The 21,351-nt window shown below is 43.1% G+C and overlaps 1 protein-coding gene across 2 annotated transcripts in view; it reads left to right on the forward strand.

The window, feature by feature from the left end:
• The window catches only part of LOC126354014 (ATP-dependent translocase ABCB1-like), a 212,921-nt gene that overhangs the window by 135,752 nt on the left and 55,818 nt on the right, over positions 1-21,351 (forward strand). For both annotated transcript variants that reach the window (XM_050003333.1, XM_050003332.1), the window contains exons 13-15: positions 509-783; positions 6,606-6,710; positions 17,830-17,991. In XM_050003333.1, the coding sequence (XP_049859290.1) occupies positions 509-783; positions 6,606-6,710; positions 17,830-17,991 (542 nt within the window). The remainder of the gene's footprint in view (positions 1-508; positions 784-6,605; positions 6,711-17,829; positions 17,992-21,351) is intronic.

The raw sequence follows: 21,351 nt of genomic DNA on the forward strand, positions 1-21,351 counted from the left end.
TCTGTTACTTTGTACAGAAGCCGTTACATTTATTACGTGTTGTGGTCGGTGGCTATACCCTATTTTCGAGGTGTCTGCGACGATATATTTTCAACAAGATAGCGCAAGAACCCTTTTGCTCTTGCTGTCCTACCTAGCTCGATACGTGGCACGCTGGACTCCCTCCGTGCCACCACGTACCAAAGACCCCTCACCCACAGGTAACGTAAGCTGTTTAGAGACCAGCATTCCACCAATAGATTGATTATATCTGGAATAGACCTGCATATGTTACCCAAGACCATTTCGACTCCATACGGGCGGGTAACATAGCTGTTGCTGCTGCCAGAGGTGATTGATCTGTTTTAAGATTCAGACTGTGCGTACCTCTGAATCACATACAAATTTAATCAGGTGTTCTGCCCACTATACTGTACGCATGCAGTAAGCAAAATTTTGTTGCAACTTTAGTATCGAGTAGGGTAGCTGTGACTGGGGTAGAAGTGTCACTTGGAACCGGTGGTTGCAGACGCGAGCCGCGTGAGGCCGGAACGCCTACTGAGTGTGCGCAGTGACGCGTCGTCGGCTGCGGGAGAGGAGGAGGCGGAGGAGCAGGAGATGAACCCCGCGCTGCGCGCCGCCGCCGAGAAGTACGCCGAGCAGCAGCCGAAGCCGGTGGGCGTGCTCGAGGTGCTGCGCCTCAACAGCCCCGAGTGGCCGCAGCTCGCCATCGGCACCGTCTTCTCCATCGTCGCCGGCTGCGCCATGCCCGTCTTCGCAGTCCTCTTCGGTGACGTCATCGGGGTAAGGGAAAGAGCCACATTTTGATGATTAGCCCTATTTCTTTCCGAGAGGGTACCAAACAAATTTGTGTGGACAACCAAGTAATGCTACCCACGCGTCCCTTAAGCCGTCGGCACACGGACCGTGCATCCGACACTGGGCGTTGAGGGTGCCGAGTTTCTGACGTCATAGCGTGGAATAGCCCGTTCGGGAGTCTTTCCGACCGTGCAGAGCAATATCTGGCATGTCAGATATTCTGAGCGTGCTTCTGAGCGTTGACCAATGAGATGGCACAACGTCACTTACTCACACGCACGCCGTCTCCCTTGAGCACAGAGTTGTGAGGCGCCATATTGGCATTCATTACACGCCTATATGTACACTCCTGAAAATGGAAAAAAGAACACGTTGACACCGGTGTGTCAGACCCACCATACTTGCTCCGGACACTGCGAGAGGGCTGTACAAGCAACGATCACACGCACGGCACAGCGGACACACCAGGAACCGCGGTGTTGGCCGTCGAATGGCGCTAGCTGCGCAGCATTTGTGCACCGCCACCGTCAGTGTCAACCAGTTTGCCGTGGCATACGGAGCTCCATCGCAGTCTTTAACACTGGTAGCATGCCGCGACAGCGTGGATGTGAACCGTATGTGCAGTTGACGGACTTTGAGCGAGGGCGTATAGTGGGCATGCGGGAGGCCGGGTGGACGTACCGCCGAATTGCTCAACACGTGGGGCGTGAGGTCTCCACAGTACATCGATGTTGTCGCCAGTGGTCGGCGGAAGGTGCATGTGCCCGTCGACCTGGGACCGGACCACAGCGACGCACGGATGCACGCCAAGACCGTAGGATCCTACGCACCGCCACTTCCCAGCAAATTAGGGACACTGTTGCTCCTGGGGTATCGGCGAGGACCATTCGCAACCGTCTCCATGAAGCTGGGCTACTGTCCCGCACACCGTTAGGCCGTTTTCCGCTCACGCCCCAACATCGTGCAGCCCGCCTCCAGTGGTGTCGCGACAGGCGTGAATGGAGGGACGGATGGAGACATGTCGTCTTCAGCGATGAGAGTCGCTTCTGCCTTGGTGCCAATGATGGTCGTATGCGTGTTTGGTGCCGTGCAGGTGAGCGCCACAATCAAGACTGCATACGACCGAGGAACACAGGACCAACACCCGGCATCATGGTGTGGGTAGTGATCTCTTACACTGGCCGTACACCTCTGGTGATCGTCGAGGGGACACTGAATAGTGCACGGTACATCCAAACCGTCATCGAACCCATCGTTGTACCATTCCTAGACCGGCAAGGGAACTTGCTGTTCCAACAGGACAATGCACGTCCGCATGTATCCCGTGCCACCCAACGTGCTCTAGAAGGTGTAAGTCAACTACCCTGGCCAGCAAGATCTCCGGATCTGTCCCCCATTGAGCATGTTTGGGACTGGATGAAGCGTCGTCTCACGCGGTCTGCACGTCCAGCACGAACGCTGGTCCAACTGAGGCGCCAGGTGGAAATGGCATGGCAAGCCGTTCCACAGGACTACATCCAGCATCTCTACGATCGTCTCCATGGGAGAATAGCAGCCTGCATTGCTGCGAAAGGTGGATATCCACTGTACTAGTGCCGACATTGTGCATGCTCTGTCGCCTGTGTCTATGTGCCTGTGGTTCTGTCAGTGTGATCATGTGATGTATCTGACCCCAGGAATGTGTCAATAAAGTTTCCCCTTCCTGGGACAATGAATTCACGGTGTTCTTATTTCAATTTCCAGGAGTGTATTTATGCCGTTTCTGACCACGAGCAAATTGGGAATCACTGGAAAACCCGGTGTTATTCGTTCCAATAAAATAATGAGAAACATCACATTCGTGGCAAAAGAATTATTGTAACTTACGTATTGTGAGAGTAGGCTATTTGAAGGCAGCGACACACTGAAGATCCACCCAAAACACATTGTTCTTGGTACAGTTTGTTGTAGTTAAATTCAATTAAGTCACATAATTATCTACGATTAACGTTTTTAACAAGAGGTAACACAATATGGCTAAGGCTACAGTGTGTGTTGTTGGTTCAGCGCATTTGGCCTCTGTAATAAAAAACTGAGTGGAAGGAAAACATTCGCGTTTTTATTAGTTTCCGTTACTTTATTATTAGTTTAATATATGTTATAATATTTGACTTTATGTAAATATAAGCTCACCTTTTTTTGAGGGGTGACTTTGTTCGATTGGCTTAATCTATAGGACAGCTTGCGCTACTTGTATAAAGATATTTTACTCATTTTTCTTTTACGCTTCGTAATTCACGTGTTGCAAAGATTCTGCTACTGGGTAGGAACAGTGATCAAGAAAGACTGACCTTGGGGTTTTACTAAAATGTGGGAATGATGAAATAATATTTTCTTATGCGGATAAGTTTTTCAAATTTGTACTGCACTGTTTGTAATGGAACTTTTATAAGCCTGTGTCCTTACTCATTGGACGTGGTACTTTCCTTTTCGTGGACGATGAAGGAAATGTCCATTTTAATAGAGCTAACGTGAGAATTTTACTCGCGCCCGTTGAGTAAACATTGTGATTTACGCACAAGAAATGTCACTCAACTGCCGCTGGACTGCGTTGCGATCGCGTATACTACATTGGGGTCCACGTACCGTGTGCACAAGTCGCATCGTTCCTGAGCGTTTAGCAGCACGTTGAACTTGGCACGCTCAACGTTGACGTTCGACAGCACGGTCCGTGTGCCGATGGCTTTATCCGCATCTCCAAGCGTATCCGCAAATCTTTGATCTGTATGCACTCGTAACTGCGCCTCCCTAAATGAATGATCAGCATGTCTGCAGGTCTGGAATTCAGTTCCCAGTACTGTCAGCGAGAGGATGGAGGGGGTACAGTCAGTCTGGGCTTATATGTTATGATCTCTGCTTCCAGAGATGTTTTTGTTATGAGGCTCTTCTCTTTTCTTTTCCTTGTCTCAATCTTATTCCTAAACAAACATGTGTTATACGGTTCCATTGCATTGATGTTTGCTTCTTTTAGGTCTCGGTGGTGCATTCAGATTTTTAAATTTTCTAAATATTTTCTTCGTCTGTCTGTCATCATCCAATCCATCCAAATTTCCGAAGAGGGACGGTCTTCTTTTGCACGTTGTGTTTATTTTCTGCATGTTGATAGATGTCTTTGTGAGGTTGTGGTCTCTTCAATGCTGTGTCAGTTGCGCTCGTGCTAATTTTGCTTCTAAGCAATTTTCTTTCTATATTCATAAATTTGTTTATTCCGCCTCTTCGCATTAGTTTTTTCCTCTCGCATCCATAAAGAGCCTCAGGTCTCAGTATTATTGCAGAATGTGTACGGAGACCTGGCAGTAAACAAAAGCACGGTGGTTCGTGGGGCAGGGCATCTGTCTTCAAACAGCAACCTGCCCCATCTCCCGCGTGTGACCGGCCGCACACAGTTGTGATTCCTGCAATGTTAGAACGTGCGGACACACCCTTTCGATGTGATCGTCGGATCACAAGCACCTCTCTGTTCAAATAACTACAAACATCTCTGTGCACATGAGAGGAGCTCACGAAACCTCACGGAACTCTTCTTTCTCATCACCCCGTAGCCCGGATTTCGCACCTTCCGACTTCCACCTGCTTGACCCAACAAAGGATGCACTCTGCGGAAAGCAGTACCTGTATGAGGGTATTGATGCACGAAAATGTCGAGAAGTACAGTGGTACCAAGCCCTCCCAGTAGGTTGGCGTAAGGTCGTCGCACTGAACGCAGATTATGTTGAAACTAATTTTTTGTAGCCAGAAAAGTGGAGAATAATATGATGTATTGGAATCCTGAATAAGACCAACCAGCTTCCAGGAAAAAATGCTTTACTTATTGAGCAACTTCTGAGTAATGTTTCATTATTCCAGTGTTCTGGAATACTATGTTCATCTTATTCGCTCTCTTGTGTAGACTTCCTTTCACTTGTTGTTTATGCTTAGCCATTCATGTAAATACTTGAATGAGCTCACTTTTATGATTTTGCACAGATTTTTGAATAATTTCTGTGGAATATTTTCAGTATTTGTTATAAATCCTGTCTTCGACAAAATTAGGATTTTCTGATATGGCCGGTACCAAGGCAGTGTCATTTGCGACTGTCAGACAGTCCTTATAGACGTTATCTTTTTCGTTTCCCAATTCGTTGCACTTTCGTTTTCGGTCATCAGTCTTCTGAATAGTTCGATGCGGCCCACCATGAATTCCTCTCCTGAGGTAACCTCATCATCTCAGAGTAGCACTTGCACCCTAGTCCTGAGTTTGATGCACTTAAGAGTCAGATGTCTTCCACTTCCTAATTAGCTTCTCCGGGGCCCAACTGAAAAGCAAACGTGAAATTCCATCCCTCTGTCTGTCTCCTATTTTTATCTCAAAGTTTTTGGAGAGTTAGAATACTGATGAGTGTTGGTAACATCGATTTATTAAATCACACTTCATAATCGTAATCGGTTTCGATTTTACGAAAAAGAATCTTCAGACCATGTCTCATCAGGTAGTGAGCACAGACGACGGTGGAGCATAGCTAAGGGGACGGCAGTTGAGATGTATGAGGGAGGAGGTAATATGTTGTTCGACTCTTCCAAGAACGTACTTTCTCGACATTTTTAGTAGTAAACCTCTCCGTGATGCACAGCGTCTCTTTTGCAGCGTGTGCCATAGGAGTTTGTTGAGCATCTCTGTGGCGCTCTCATGTCGATTAAACGATCTCGTGGAGAAACGTGCTGCTCTTCGTTGGATGCTCTCAAATTGTTCTGTCAGTTCTACCTTATAAGGATACCAGAGTGATGAACAATAATCACGAATCTGTTGGACAAGTTCTTTGTTAGCGACTATATTTGTAAGTGAATTACATTTCCTTGAGTTTCTTCCTATAAATATGTCATTATTTTTTTATGTGGTAATTCCATTTTAGGTCTGTCCTAGTTATTTTACTGTAATTACTGTCTCCAATGTGTATTTGTAGAGAATGGGTTTATTCGTCCATTTATGACCAATATATCAACTAACAGTCCCTGCATCATACATAGAACTTCTGCAGGTACCGTCTCATGTCACTGCTATTCTACGACTGACATATTACAACGAAACACCTCTGTACTTCAGCGCTGCAAGTGCCTTCTACATGTACCTGGAAAACTGGAGCGGTATGTTTCTCTAGGTCATTATCTCCCCGGGAAGCCATGAACAAATTTCATAGTGTATGTCTGGAGTGATGGAGGGGGGAGGAGTGGAGGTGGAGGAGAGGATGATGAAAAAATATCTTCGTGAACAGAATTATGTAGTCAGTCAGATAATTAAAAATGGCCAATATGTAAAAGCGTCACCGTACACGTCATTACCTTTATTGCAACTACGATTTATGGAATATGTAAAAACAGTAAAATTATCGGATTGAAATAATTTTTATGGCATGAATCACTCGAATGCTTCAGCGGCCTTGTAACTACACGTGCATCACCACAATAATGCAATAAGCAAACAGTTGTTCAGGTACACACAGGTGGTTCTACTGCTTGGTGTTCTGGTCAGCTGTACCATTCAGTTCATCTGTTACAGCAAGTTCAGTTACCTACATATACTTACGCAGGAAAAGTCTTACTAGTTTCCACAAGCCTGAGATACAATTATTGTACCGGGCACAAGGCGTTAGTGACAACAAGATGAATGGTGATCATAGAATTAAGGTGCTGCACACATTTGTTACTCCCGACGTTACAAAACCATCCTGCAAAAGGTTAGCCATCTAACAGGAAGTAAAGCGATACTATTTCATTGTGTGTTTCTGTTTCAGACACTCAGCTTGCAAGACGGAGATCAAATGCGGAAAGATACGAACCGCTACTGTGTGCTCTTCGTTATTGTTGGCGTCGTCATAGGATGCAGCTACTTCTTGCAGGTAATGTTTAAGGCATAACCACTGGATAAATACAAAATGGTTCAACCAAGTCAAATTCTATCCTTTAAAGGAAAAAATGGTATATTACAACGCAAAAACTAAGCCACGCTGTATTTATCAACATTAATAAGCAGCGAAGATACACTACTGGCCGTTAAAATTGCTACACCACGAAGATGACGTGTTTCAAATTCGAAATTTAACTGACAGGACGAAGATCCTGTGATATGAAAATGATTAGCTTTTCAGACCATTCACACGAGGTTGCCGTCGGTGGCTACACCTACAACGTGCTGACATGAGGAAAATTTCCAAGCGATTTCTTATACACAAACAGCAGTTGACCAGCGTTGCCTGGTGAAACATTGTTGTGATGTCTCGTGTAAGGAGCAGAAATGCGTACCATTACGTTTCCGACTTTGATAAAGGTCGGATAGTAACCTATCGCGATTGCGGTTTATCGTATCGAGACATTACTGCTCGCGTTGGTCGAGATCCAATGACTGTTAGCAGAATAGGGAATCGGTGAGTTCAGGAGGGTAATACGGAACGCCGAACTGGATCTCTGACTCAACAATTGGGTAAGTTTGGAAGACAACAACCATCTACATGAACAGTTCGACGACGTTTGCAGCAGCATGGACTATCAGCTCGGAGACCATGGATGAGGTTACCCTTGACGCTGCATCACTGACAACAGCGCCTGCGATGGTGTAGTCAACGACGAACCTGGGTGCACGTATGGTGAAACAGCATTTTTTCGGATAAATCCAGGTTCTGTTTACAACATCACAATGGTCGCATCCGTGTTTGGTGACATCGTAGTGAACGCACATTGGAAGCGTGTATTCGTCATCGCCATACTGGCGTATCACCCGGCGTGGTGGTATGGGGTGGCATTGGTTACACCTCTCGGTCACCTCTAATTCGCATTGACGAGACTTTGAACAGTGATCGTTACATTTCAGGTGTGTTACGACCCTTGCTTCAACCCTTCATTTGATACCTGCGAAACCCTACATTTCAGTAGGATAATGCACTACCGCATGTTGCAGGTCCTGTACGGTCCTTTATGGATACAGAAAATGTTCGACTGCTGCCCTGGCCAGCATATTCTCCAGATCTCTCACCAGTTGAAAACGTCTGGTCAATGTTGGCAGAGTAACTGGCTCGTCACAATACGCCAGTCACTAATCTTGATGAACTGTGGTATTGTGTTGAAACTGCATGGGCAGCTGTACCTGTACACGCCACCCAAGCTAATCACATGTCAGTTCTAGTATGAAATATTTGCCACTGAATACCCGTTTATCATCTGAATTTCTTCTTGGTGTAGCAGTTCTAATGGACAGTGGTGTAGCTATACAATGTGTGAAAAACCTATGTTTAAATCAATCATAAATAGAGCGAATGCGACATCGTAGTTCGCAGACCTGTATAGACAGAGGATTTTAAAAGCTAGCTACCAATGTTTTAATAATGTCTCATAAAGGATATATGTTGAGTAGCGTGCTACTTATTTAATATCTTTCATAGCTTAAGAGAAGCCAAAGAACAGGTAAGAGCATTCAAATATTTGTGAAGCATGGTGAAGGAAGATAAGCATTGAGAATAGGACACCAAAGTCAGAAAGTGAAAGAGGCATTTCAAACGCAGAAAATACTCTTAGCAAGTGATTTAAATACAGAGTTAAGGAAATGACTAGTGAAATACGTGATATGGAGCGCGGCCTTGTACGGGGTAGGATCATGAACGTCGAGCAAGCAGGAAGAGAGGAGAACTGAAGCTTGTGCAATGTGGATATAGCGTAGCATGGAGAAAGTATGGAGAAAATCAGCTGGACTGATAAAGTCAGGAATTGGGAGGTACTGAGAAGAGCTGGAAAAGATCGGAGGATGTTGCTGACAGGCTCGTAGCACATAATTTGAGACGAGTTTGCTTCTACCAGAAGCAACTGAACGTTTTATTCCGAGGAAGAGAGGGAAGGGCAGAAGAAGACACAGATTCCGGATGACGTAAGTTGACCTCAAGGAGGGTACCACAGAATGAAGAGAAAATCAGAGCACAGAGAAGCATGGAAGGCTATGAAGTCTAAACATGGCGCAAGGCCGATAAAGAAATGATAACGATGGTAGACTGACCTGTTAGTCTTAAATTAATTGTCTTACAACTGTGATAAATATGGTATAACTATTTATTTGGCGTGTGTTTCAATGTTGTTTCAGACCAGACGAAAATTATTGTTTTCGTAATGAGTTGTCAAATGAGCTACTAGTAATTATAATGAAAATGAGTGGCGATAAAAAGAAGATAAATTCATGTCAACTTACTAGCGTCAAAGGAGATTGTAACACATAGAAAGTGAATGACAAATGGAGAAATACGAAAATAATCTGGCATAAAAATAGAAACAATGTAACAAAAAACATATAACTATTCTCCATGCAACAATGTGCATTCACATCCAAAATGTAAATTCACAGACAAAAGAAGAGCGATGAAAGCTTTTTCTGTACCTCCTGTTCCATTTTATTAATTTATTTAAACCTGAATTTAATGATTTACTTGTCCTGGCTAGGTAACCTCTAACCTGGCATTCTAAATATTTCATTTTGTGTTCATAGAACGAAGAGCAAATACGTTTCATGGGGTTGCTGCCTTATTTTACTCATCGGTTTTACTGCGTACGCTTAACATACGAATTGCAAAGGTAGTGATAAGACTGGAATATAAAAGGTTTTGATTTGGTCAACGATCTTATGGATGGTATGACCTACGACGATTTCCTCTTTTGTACGTATCTCAGAGTAGCACCTAGCTCCAAAGAAAGTTCTCAGTTACTTGTGCAGAGTGAATTTGTAATGATGATACAAACTTTCACGGATGATACAGAACGGTAATTGTATCAACTTGAGGTAAGGGGTCCTACTCTGCCGGCAAGTGTGGCCGAGCGGTTCTAGGCGATTCAGTCTGTAACGACGCGACCACTACGGTCGCAGGTTCGAATCCTGCCTCGGGCATGGATGTGTGTGATGTCCTTAGATTAGTTAGGTTTAAGTAGTTCTGAGTTCTAGGGGACTGGTTACCTCAGATGTTAAGTCCCATAGTGCTCAGAGCCATTTGAACCATTTGGTCCTACTCTGAAACGACCGACTCGAAAGATACTAGTGAAAATCGTTCTGTTACACTATCTGATCAAAAGTATCCGGATGCCTGGCAGAAAACGACTTACAAGTTCGTAACGACCTCCATCGGTAATGCTGGAATTCAGTATAGTGTTTGTCCACCTTTAGCCCTGATGTCAGCCGGCCGCGGTGGTCTAGCGGTTCTAGGCGCTCATTCCGGAACCGCACGACTGCTACGGTCGCAGGTTCGAATCCTGCCTCGGGCATGGATGTGTGTGATGTCCTTAGTTTAGTCAGATTTAAGTAGTTCTAAGTTCTAGGGGACTGATGACCACAGATGTTAAGTCCCATGGTGCTCAGAGCCATTTTTTTAACCTTGATGTCAGTTGGAATTCAGTATGGTATTGGTCGACCCTTAACCTTGATGACAAATTCCACTCTCGCAGGCATGCGTTCAATCAGCTGTGGGAGGTTTCTAGGGGAATGGCAGCCCATTCTTCACGGAGGGCTGCACTGAGAAGAGGTATCGATGTTGGTCGGTGAGGCATGACTCGAAGTCGGCGTTCCAAATATTTCAAAGCTGTTCTATAGGATTCAGGTCAGGCCATTCCATTACAGGGATGTTATTATCGTGTAACCACTCCTCCACCGGCCGTGCATTATTAACAGGTGGTCGATCGTGTTGAAAGATGCAATCGACATCCCCGAATTGCTCTTCAACAGTGGGAAACTAGAAGGAACTTAAAACATCAGTGTAGGCCTCTGCTGCGACAGTGAAAGCAAAACAACAAGTGGTACAAGACCTCCCCCCCCCCCCCCCCCTATGAAAAACACGACCACACCAGAACACCACCGCCCCCGAATTTTACTGTTGGCGCTACACATGCTGGCAGATGACGTTCACCGAGCATTCGCCATACCAACACCCTGCCATCGGATCACGACGTTCTGTACAGTGATTCGTACTCTACACAACGTTTTTACTCTGTTCAATCGTTCAATCTTTAGCTCCTTACACCAAGAGAGGCGTCATATTACATTTACCGGGGTGATGTGTGGCTTATGACCATCCGCTCGACCATGAAATCCAAGTTTTCTCACCTCACACCTAAATGTCATAGTACTTGCCGTGGATCTTGATGCAGTTTGGAAGTCCTGCATGATGGTCTTGATTGATGTCTGCCTATTACACTTTACGACTCTCTTCAACTGTAGGCGGTCTCTCGCATTCAACAGACGTGGTCGACCTGTATGCTTTTGTGTTGTACTTGTCCCTTCACGTTTCCACTTCACTATCACATCGGAAATAGTGGATCGAAGGATGTATAGGAGTGTGGAACTCTCGCGTACAGTCGTATGACACAAGTGGCACTCAATCACCTGACCACGTTCGGAATCCGTGAGTTCTATGGAGGGTACCATATTGCTTTCTCACGATGTCTAATGACTACTGAGGTCGCTGAAATTGAATACCCGGCAGTATGTGTCAGCACAATGCACCTAATAACGTATGTTTTTGGGGTGTCCGGATACTTTTGTTCCCATAGTGTATCTCTGACAGTGGAAAACGTGTACCGGTATTGTTTTTGCTGAGTCTGTACAGTAGACAATTTCCACTGGTGTTAGTAGGAGGGTCACACATAATAAATGTTTAGTAAACATGGGCTCTATAACGAATACCTTAAGAACTATGAGCTCTTTTTCTGCTTCGCTACTTCTGCTCGTAACTCTGAAAGTACGAGGTGTGTTCTTTAAATAAATACCGTTTTCGAATAAAAATAAAACACGAAGATTTTTCTTAGCATATTTATTTTTATATGAAAGGCTGCACTTTAACCTGCTTTTCCACATAATTCCCACTAATATGAAGTCACTTATCCTGTCATACAACAAGCTTTCGAATACGATCCTCATAGAAATCTACCACCCAATTAGGCAACAACTGCATAATGCATCCTCCGTGACACTTGATAAAACTCTTCACATAACGTCGAAAGCGTTCTCTTTCACATTTTTATCAACTTTCTGCACAAAATCTTCAATATATACTGAAGGTCGCCCACTTAGTTCCTCGCTCATTCTCAAAGCCATATTTAAAAGCACTCACCCATCTCCGTACAATCCTACCGCTCATAATGTTTTACCCATTCATTTCACTGATTTAAAGATGAATTTCAGTCACTTCACATGATTAGCACTAAGAAAACGAGTCACAGATCGTACTGCAGAGGCTACGGGATTCCCAATCGGAGAAGGCATTTCAAATACAGACAAACGTAAATAGCCGAGTATTGGTAGTAATTATATAGGAAAAGTAGATTAAAGTACTGGCTTTCATGCAAAAATTAAATTGCTAGGAAAAGTCTAAATGGTTCTTATTTAAAAATCATGTCTTGTATGTATTTCAGTGGCCGTGTTTACTAGTAATTTTGCTCATTTTTCGGTCCTACAATCTTAGCAACAACGGTACTAGTACATTCATTTCACTATCGGAGGTAACAGAACGATTTCCGCTCAGACTTTCGAATCATCGTTTCCGGACCAGGGTCCTTTACTTCAAATTGATACATTTCCCCTACTGTATAAACCATGAAAGTTTGAACATCATCACGGAATCACTCGGTATACATCCTAGTCTGTGTGTTACCCTACAATGCAAATCATTCCCACATGTCTTAACATTTGTCGGCGTAACTGAATTCTGTTTTGATTGATTCATACTTTGCACTTTAGCTATTTAACTGAAGTGAAATTCGTACTATAAAAACGGCTGCCCTTATGTAAGCCAACCAGTTTTCTCTCCCCGCTCCTTAACTTTATCTAATTCAGTAGATTAAAACAGTGAGCCGGACGTGGACTAGAGCCTGTGACTTTTGCCTTTTTCGGTCAATTGGTCTATCAACTGAACTATCCAAGCACGATTCACGACCTGTTCTCACTGTTGCTATTCGGCAAGTACCTCTTCTCCTACCTTACTTCCAGGAATGCTAGTGCCACAACGTAGGCAAGGGAACTTCTCTGGAGCTTGAAAGGTAGGAGAAGAGCACTGTTGGACGTGAAGCTGTAACAGCGATTCATGAATCGTGCTTGGATAGTTCTGTCGGTAGAGCTCTCGCTCACGGATGGCAAAAACCTTAGGTTCGATTCCCGATCCGGCAAACAGTTTTAATCTCCTAGGAGGTATCAGATCAGCTCACACCTCGCAGAACAGTGAAAATTTATTCAGGAAAGACTATGTTTACGATTGATTTGAGAGAAGCTATACTTCATGACATATCCGTGGACGGCAGTGTTTTTAGATCTCCTGAACAGACAGTTCACATTGTTATCAGTACTGTATTTTCGCGATGCAAACAGCTGAATTCATATACCTGTCTCGCACCATGTATACTGGCTACTAGAAGAGGCGAAAGCATCTTGTGATACTGGAGCAAAAAGTTGTGATTACTGACTTCATATATTTATAGGATATTTTGCAGATTATGTATCCTTAGGCGGTACTTGCGTAAAATCAAGTTTCCTACTGGATATTCCTGCACCCATATAGCATGAAGTGATACAACTATTAGCAGAACACTGTATTTCTGTAAAATCTGTTGCTGTCCACAACGAAACTATATACGTCTGAGTCGCCGTTCAGTTGTTAGAAAACGCTTTGCGGAAAGGCCATGACCAAAGATGTTTACTTCCAAGTCGGCGTATGTTCCAGCCAAAATATTTCTGCTAAATCCTTCTTTTCCGTTCGGGTCTCATCCGTACATTATCTCCTCCTGACGAAAATTTCTTCTGAGAATATGGTATGTATTCCCTCCTGTTTCATAAGTAAACTTTACATTTTATCTTCAATGCTAACTGTACTCTGATTACAAGCATTGAGGATTGCTCCACATACTTAACTGTTAGCACTGGCGCCTACTGTACGTCTTTATCGTTACAAATTATGAAACTCCTTCTCAACCGTATAATATACTTCTATCTTATGTGGAGGGCGTAGATAAGGAACATTTAATTATTGAACACACAACAACTTTGTCTCGTGACTTCAGATTCCCAAATGCCTGCAACTAGCCTACTAAAGTTCCCCACTCCATCTACCCATGTCGTAAGGGACCGATACATCGTTACAGATGTGCGCCTAAGACTGACGTTCTCTATTATCTGCGAATATACCACTGTCTGATTTTCCAATTGGATAATTGCACAAGACAGTATTCCGAGAAGACATACCCGAATCCCCGCAATGGATAATTGAGACACGGTAGTGTTTTTTTTCTGATGTTTCCGAGTGGCAGTCGTCTTATATTTTACTACTGGAACGGTATCCATAGTTGACGAAATAAATCTCTGGTGTACAGCCTGGTATGAGTGTGCACAGAACACAACATTTCGGCAATCGCCCACGTTGCCATCATCAGGTACGCTGATGTACTGACCGGCGGTGGGCCAGCGCCATGTATATATAGGACAATCCCCCTCCCGCTCCTCCCTCAGGCGCTTCCTATGAGTCGGTGCGGTCCGCGTCCAACGCGCGGTCCAGGTACAGCGTCCGTTCTCCCGCCGTCTGGGCGCTGCGTCCTAGGTCTTCTCGTTCAGGAGAGTCTGCCGGCACCGCTCTCGTTATTCTTGCCTCCTCCTCCGAAATCGGTACACTCTTGGAAATATCCTTTTTCTTTTTAATCTGGGTGATCGCGGGTTCCCACAACTTCCTAAGGTTGTAGCGCTGTCGCGATTTAGTTGTGGCTCCCTTACTCTAATCTCTATGGCTTTTTTGAGGACACAGTCCCAGTATTTGGAAGTTTGTGTCAGAACTTTGGTTTGCTCATAATCCATGCTGTGGAGTTCTGACAGGCAATACTCAGCGATTGCCGACTTACAGGGCTGTGGCAGCCTAGTGTGCCGTTGATGTTCTCGGCATCGGTCCTCAGTGGTACGTATGGTCTGACCTATGTTTACACTCCCGCATTGGCAAGGTGTCTGATACACCCCTGATTTACGTAGACCGAGGTTGTCCTTGACACTACCAAGAAGGCTCTTGGTTTTGCTTGGAGGACAGATGATGGTTTTCACTTGGTGTTTACGTAAAATGCACCCAATTTTTTCCGGATAAGGCCCCACAAAACGGAATAATAGCCAAGGCCGCCTCCTCCTGAGGTTGATCCTCAATATCCGCCGGTGCTGCAGGTGTAACCGTTTCTGCGAACGACGGTCTTACTTCCAAATTGGACCATCTGAAGACCGCATTTTACGTAAACACCAAGTGAAATCCATTATCCGTCCTCCAAGCAAAACCAAGAGCTTTCTTGGTAGTGTCAAGGACAACCTCGGTCTACGTAAATCAGGGGTGTGTCAGACACCTTGCCAATGCGGGAGTGTAAACATAGGTCAGACCATTCGTACCATTGAGGACCGATGCCGAGAACATCAACGGCGCACTAGACTGCCACAGCCCTGTAAGTCGGCAATCGCTGAGCATTGCCTGTCGGAACTTCACAGCATGGATTATGACTAAACCAAAGTCCTGACACAGACCTCCAAATACTGGGACTGTGTCCTCAAAGAAGCCATAGAGATTAGAGTAAGGGAGCCACAACTAAATCGCGACAGCGCTCATAGCCTTTGCAAGGCGTGGGAACCTGCAATCACCCAGATTAAGAAGAAAAAGGATATTTCCAGGAGTGTGCCGATTTCCGAGGAGGAGGCAAGAATAACGAGAGCGATGCCGGCAGACCCTCCTGAACGAGAAGTCCTAGGACGCAGCGCCCAGACGGCGGCAGGACGGACGCTGCACCTGAACCGCGCACGGAGCGCGGACCGCACCGACTCATAGGAAGCGCCTGTGGGAGGAGCGGGAGGGGGATTGTCCTATATATACCTGGCGCCGGCCCACCGCCGGTCAGTACATCAGCGCACCTGATGATGGCAACGTGGTCGATTGCCGAAATATTGTGTTATATGCACACTCATACCAGGCTGCTCACCCGAGATTTATTTCGTCATAAAATACGCACGGAGAAATTGAAGAAGCGTATCCATAGTTTTTTATTGTAATCCGTTTTATGTTATTTGCGAATGAAGTGCAATGCTGACACAGAAGAAATGTGGATTAAGGGCAACAGTAAATTAGCCTGAAATGCAAGTCCACTGAGCGCGGTGGCGCAGTGGTTAGCACACTGCACTCGCATTCGAGAGGACGGCCATCCTGATTTAGGTTCTCCGTGATTTCATTAAATCATTTCACGCAAATGTAGGGATGGCTACTCTGAAAGGGTACAGTCGATTTCCTTCTACATCCTTCCCTAATCCGAGCTTGTGCTCCGTCTCTAATGACCTCGTTGTCGACGGGACGTTAAACACTAATCTCCTCCTCCTCAAATGCAAGTCTTGCTAGCGCATGGTACACAGAAGAGTAAGCAGCAATACTATGTTTGTAGTCGCTCAAGGAAGGATCGACAACAGTCTAACGACACCTCTTGTGAGTTTTGGGTGACAGTACCGTTTCCTTTTGAACGTCATTATCTCTAAAAGATTGTAAAACAATGTTAATAGGGACATAGTGCAATGCGATGTTAGTATGTCAGAATCTTAACGTCGTATAAAATGACCCTTTAAGGCAACCACGTGTAGTGCACTGATCTCATTACATTTACGTGATATTTAATCACGCCCATACGAGTTTGTACTTCATGTCTGGTATCTGTCTCAGTCTTCTCCTTGTTTGCAGCAGCCTCGGAGCAAAAAATTGTAAACGATTTGCGTACTCGTTTATTAATATTGGATTCTACTTTCCAGGTATTAAATATTAAATAAATAATTAACAGTTTAAGAAATCAATGGAGGACAAATAATATTATTATTGCTTTAACAACGTGTATTTTAAGTGCGGCATATGCTATTCTAGCATTCTTATTTGCAACATACTGTTACATTTGTCTAAATAACGATTACCGCTTTCATTCAAATTTTAAACATCTTCAAATCCATTGTAGTCGCAGAGTAACCCGTTACTTTTACGTGATACGCTACAGCGATATAAGAATTAATTTTGGACGCTGAATTCATGTACAGTCGATTTGAGGACTATATAGAATTCTTATCAGATGTGACCAAAACACAAGAATGCCACAATAAAGTCTGCCAAAGTGTCGAGTTTAGCATGTTACTGCTCCACACGAGACTTCAGCTGATATCCTTGTGGTATCCTCTAGATTTTGACGAATGCTCGCGGTACTAGAATTTGAAGATCGTCTGGTGCCCGATGATGAGACTATATATAGTGTATGTAAGCTTGACATGGCGTTACGTGGAGGTATATCGGCGATACCTCATCATTATTGTAACATTTTGTATCGCAGTCAAATGTCTCATTAGTCTGCAAAACGATTACCGAATTTTTCAGATTTTGAATACTTTCAGATCCATCGTAGTCGCAGAGAAGTCGATCAGTTTTATCTGCTGTACGCAGCCTTCGTAATTCTCCTTTCTAATTCACGACTTTTCAATGTATGTGCCCTAGAGACTTTTGGCAGCTGCGCGTAGCACATAAAAGTAACGGGTTGGACTTGAAGATGTTTAAAATTTGAATGAAAACGGTAATCATTATTTAGACAAATGTAACAGTATGTTGCAATTAAGAACGTTAGAATATTATATGCCATACTCACGTCGATTTCGCATAAACTAAGCATCACAATAAATTTTGATAGTGATTTGTGGAAATATTAGCAGCACTACTATAATAAATTGGACGGTTCAAAACGCCCGTCCACATGTCCTATCGACAATGGATTACTTTCTGAGGTGGCTCCCCGTAAAAGTGATAGGCAAGAAATTACGAGGCTTGTAGAGTATTTGCAACAACTGTTGTCAGACTACCTCTTGGACTATTCCGTGGCCTACAGCTTCATTGACAACAGCTCCGTGCGTCCAATAAATTTTGTGTGTGCTTCACCTAACATCAGAGCGATGAACGTGTGCTTGTGTTCGTACGGTTACAGATTTTCATGTACGGCATAGCTGGAGAGAAGCTGACGATGCGCGTCCGAAGTCTCATGTTCTCGGCGATGCTGCGCCAGGAGGTGGCCTGGTTCGACGACAAGAACAACAGCACGGGAGCGCTCTGTGCCCGTCTGTCCGGGGACGCCGCCAGCGTTCAGGGGGTGAGTACGAACTTACACGTAACCGAAGGGGCGCAGGCGTTCCGTGCTCGACTTCGTCTTGTACAGTTCCACAGTGCATTAGCAGTCTTATGTTGTCCTCAGTTTAACACTTTTCTGTGAAAGGCTTTGTTCCACTGCTTGTACCTGCGTATTTGATAGGTCTGGAGTATAGTAAGGTAACTCACCTTAATAGTTGGAATGGGATGCTTGTAGCTGAAAATGAATGTCCTCAATGACGTGTTTCACAAAAGTAAGGGGGAAATATCCCAAGCGCAAAGATCTGCGTAACGTTGCTTGTGTTTTTGTATGGAAGTCTGCGTGGCAATAGAAAGTTGGGCGGCAATATTTGCGAAATGTTTTATTCCAAACTGACACTGACAACATGGTGAAAAAAACGTTGATCAAGGATTTCGAAATTTGCGAGAAGGGAGTATGTTCGTACTACCGGGTACACATTTCTGATGTGAGGACAAAGCGAAAGTTCGTCGGTGTGGCTTTGAAAGACTGACAGTCTTCAGATGAAACGCATTTAGTTTGCTACATACCTCTTTTTATGTCAAGTATTTTCTCAAACGATTTTTAGTGAGCAGATTCTACCGCTGACTTGCGTTTTGGGAAGATCTGTAAAATACTCATTTATGAATGCCATAGATCCACGACGACATTCTGAAAGAAATTACAATTTATGTAGGAACATCTGTAACTCAGAAAAAGCCGTATCAGATGGCTTCTTTCGATTTTTTAAATTTATTATTTAATTTTTTCCAACAATAGCGTCTGATCCATTTTTTTTAGTCATATTACTGGCGAGATTGGCGGCTGCCATAATCACACATTGTAATTAAGGTTACAAATAACACAATAATGCAAAATGTTATATAGTGTCTAAAACAACGTAAACAACCAACTTCTTAGGATTAGAGTCTGTGTCTGGAGGAACGAACTGAGGCTGGGAACGTATGTCCGAACACGTCATCCAGCGTAACTTTCAAGTTGTAGGAACATACAATTTTTGCTGGGCTACTCTTCTGCAACACACGTGAATTTGTACAGAGATCGGTCGCAAGCGGTATCACATTGGCCCTAACAACACGCAGTTTGTCAGTTCGTTAGATGGCGTCGAACGCTGCACGCCTAATACGTCACCGCAGAGACCGCGCAGAGGCAGTAGAGACGACGACGTACAAAATCTCGTTACTGGCAGTGAGGTTGCTTAATGACCGGGCATTTTAAATTAGAGGCACTGTAACATTGTTCGGTGACATCTCCGGAAATGGACTGCTACCCTCCACTTGTTGTTCAATGCATTCTCCATTGCCCATTCGTCCCTGTTGTTTTGTTATATCCTGTATTAAATTGCCTGTCAGAATGTTTAAAAACTGCAGGCATGTGCTTCAGTAGAATCAAGATAAATTTTAATCTCGTTGATGGAATTTTTGTAAGGTATATTGATCATTCTCACAGAGAATCTAACATTATTGCTTCATTCAAGCCTTTAAATATTCCTGTTTTTGATCCTATTTAGAACTAGAAATTACTGATGAAAGCGATAATTTAATTGACTTTAATGGTGCTATTGTAACAGTTGTTTTACAAATGTCTTAATAGATTTTTTTCCTTATTGAATCACGAATAAAATTGAGAGTTATCAGTTTTGCTCGTTCCCTGTGAATGAGAAAACAAAAAATAATTTAAATGCTCCCAACAAGGATACAGAGATTGAAATAAATATTGACGATGGTTGGCTTCATCCAAATCATGAACAATTGTACATTAATTTCAGTATTAATGGACCTGATGGAATGGATTATCCTATGTACGATGGAAAATCAACTAAGCGAGTAATCGATAATTACGTAGCAAAACTGTTTGACTTCATAACAATAAAGAAAGGGAATAATATTTTATCTGGAATTGAACATCCTTTTATTTCATCAGTTTTACTGCATCTGACTTCCTCTGTTACTGACAAAATAAGCTTAGAAAGACATATTCTTAACATTGGAAAAATAAAGACAAGAGAAATGAAGTCATTGATCTGTTGTCAATGGTTGATTGATTTTTTAAAGATTACCACGAAATTATGCGGGAAGGAGATTGAACTGTAATTTTTACGCGTAGTTCTACTTCTGGAGACACAAGTCTTCGATGGGCTGACAGAAATGATGCTGGAATTGAAGTAAAAGACACTCTTCCAAAAGAAGGCAAAAATTGTTGTAGAGTCTATGGATATTCGTGTTCCTATTGTTAAATATGAACCAGATTAAAATCTTGAACATCGAGAACATATTCTGAAAAATCCGAAAATTCCGTTCTCGTTTATGAACTTCATGCTGAAGAAGTTGCTGGATTGAGTGGAAAGAACAATTTTGAGTGAGATATCACGAATTACTATAATTATGTGGAGTTTGATATGCCATATCTCGTGTTTCTTACGTTTCAGACAAATCGAAAAAATAATCAGTTAGTTGACTCGTTATTATTCGATCACGTTGAACTACAGAATATATATTTGAAAAACAGTAGAAACGAAATTTTTCCACAGGAACTGTGGAATATTAACCCACTAAATAATTTATCAAAGCATACGATGCATTTCTTGATTTTAAACGAATTACTATACTGAAAGCAGACACAGATATTAGTCCACTTAGTTTCATAACGAATTATCCCATTTATTTAATCAACATGACTCGTAGAAAGAATGTGGTAACTACACATAAGCCGACTATGAAATTTTGTGCAACTTTTAACGATAAACTTCAGAATGATACACTTGCTTATATAGTTATGTATGGTAAGAAGAATGTTACACACGATGCACAACATAGAATACTTACTGAAAATTTCTAATTATGTAAGTGAATAAAAAACTAGAAAAGGTTATAGAGACGCTGGATTCGTGTTTACATTTCCTTTCAAAGTATTTTCGGAAAGTAAAAACTGAAAGTGACTAATTTACCTTCGTTAACCAATTCATTTTATTTTATTTTCTTACGTTCACCTTTTATAAAAATGATATTAAATTAAATTTCTTACGTTCACCTAGGGAAATGGGTCATTAAATTTATTTTCTTGCGTTCACATTTATACGAAATAAAGAACTCAGAAATCGGTTGGTGAACGAAAAAATGAGGTAAATAGAGAAAATCGGTATATTCCAAACATGAGGTATTGAGCTAAAGCTCAGAAATCGGTGGAATAATTTAAATAGAATGAATTTAAGAAATCGGTTGAGATAATTAGAAAATGCAGTAATGAGCTAGTGAGTGAGTTAGTGAGCTGGAACCTACAAAATCATTCTACTTGATTCACTTATTATTTGATGTTACAACAACTCATACTTAAAGTCACTCACCT

Source organism: Schistocerca gregaria, chromosome 3 (assembly GCF_023897955.1).
Source record: "Schistocerca gregaria isolate iqSchGreg1 chromosome 3, iqSchGreg1.2, whole genome shotgun sequence".
NCBI lineage: Eukaryota > Metazoa > Arthropoda > Insecta > Orthoptera > Acrididae > Schistocerca > Schistocerca gregaria.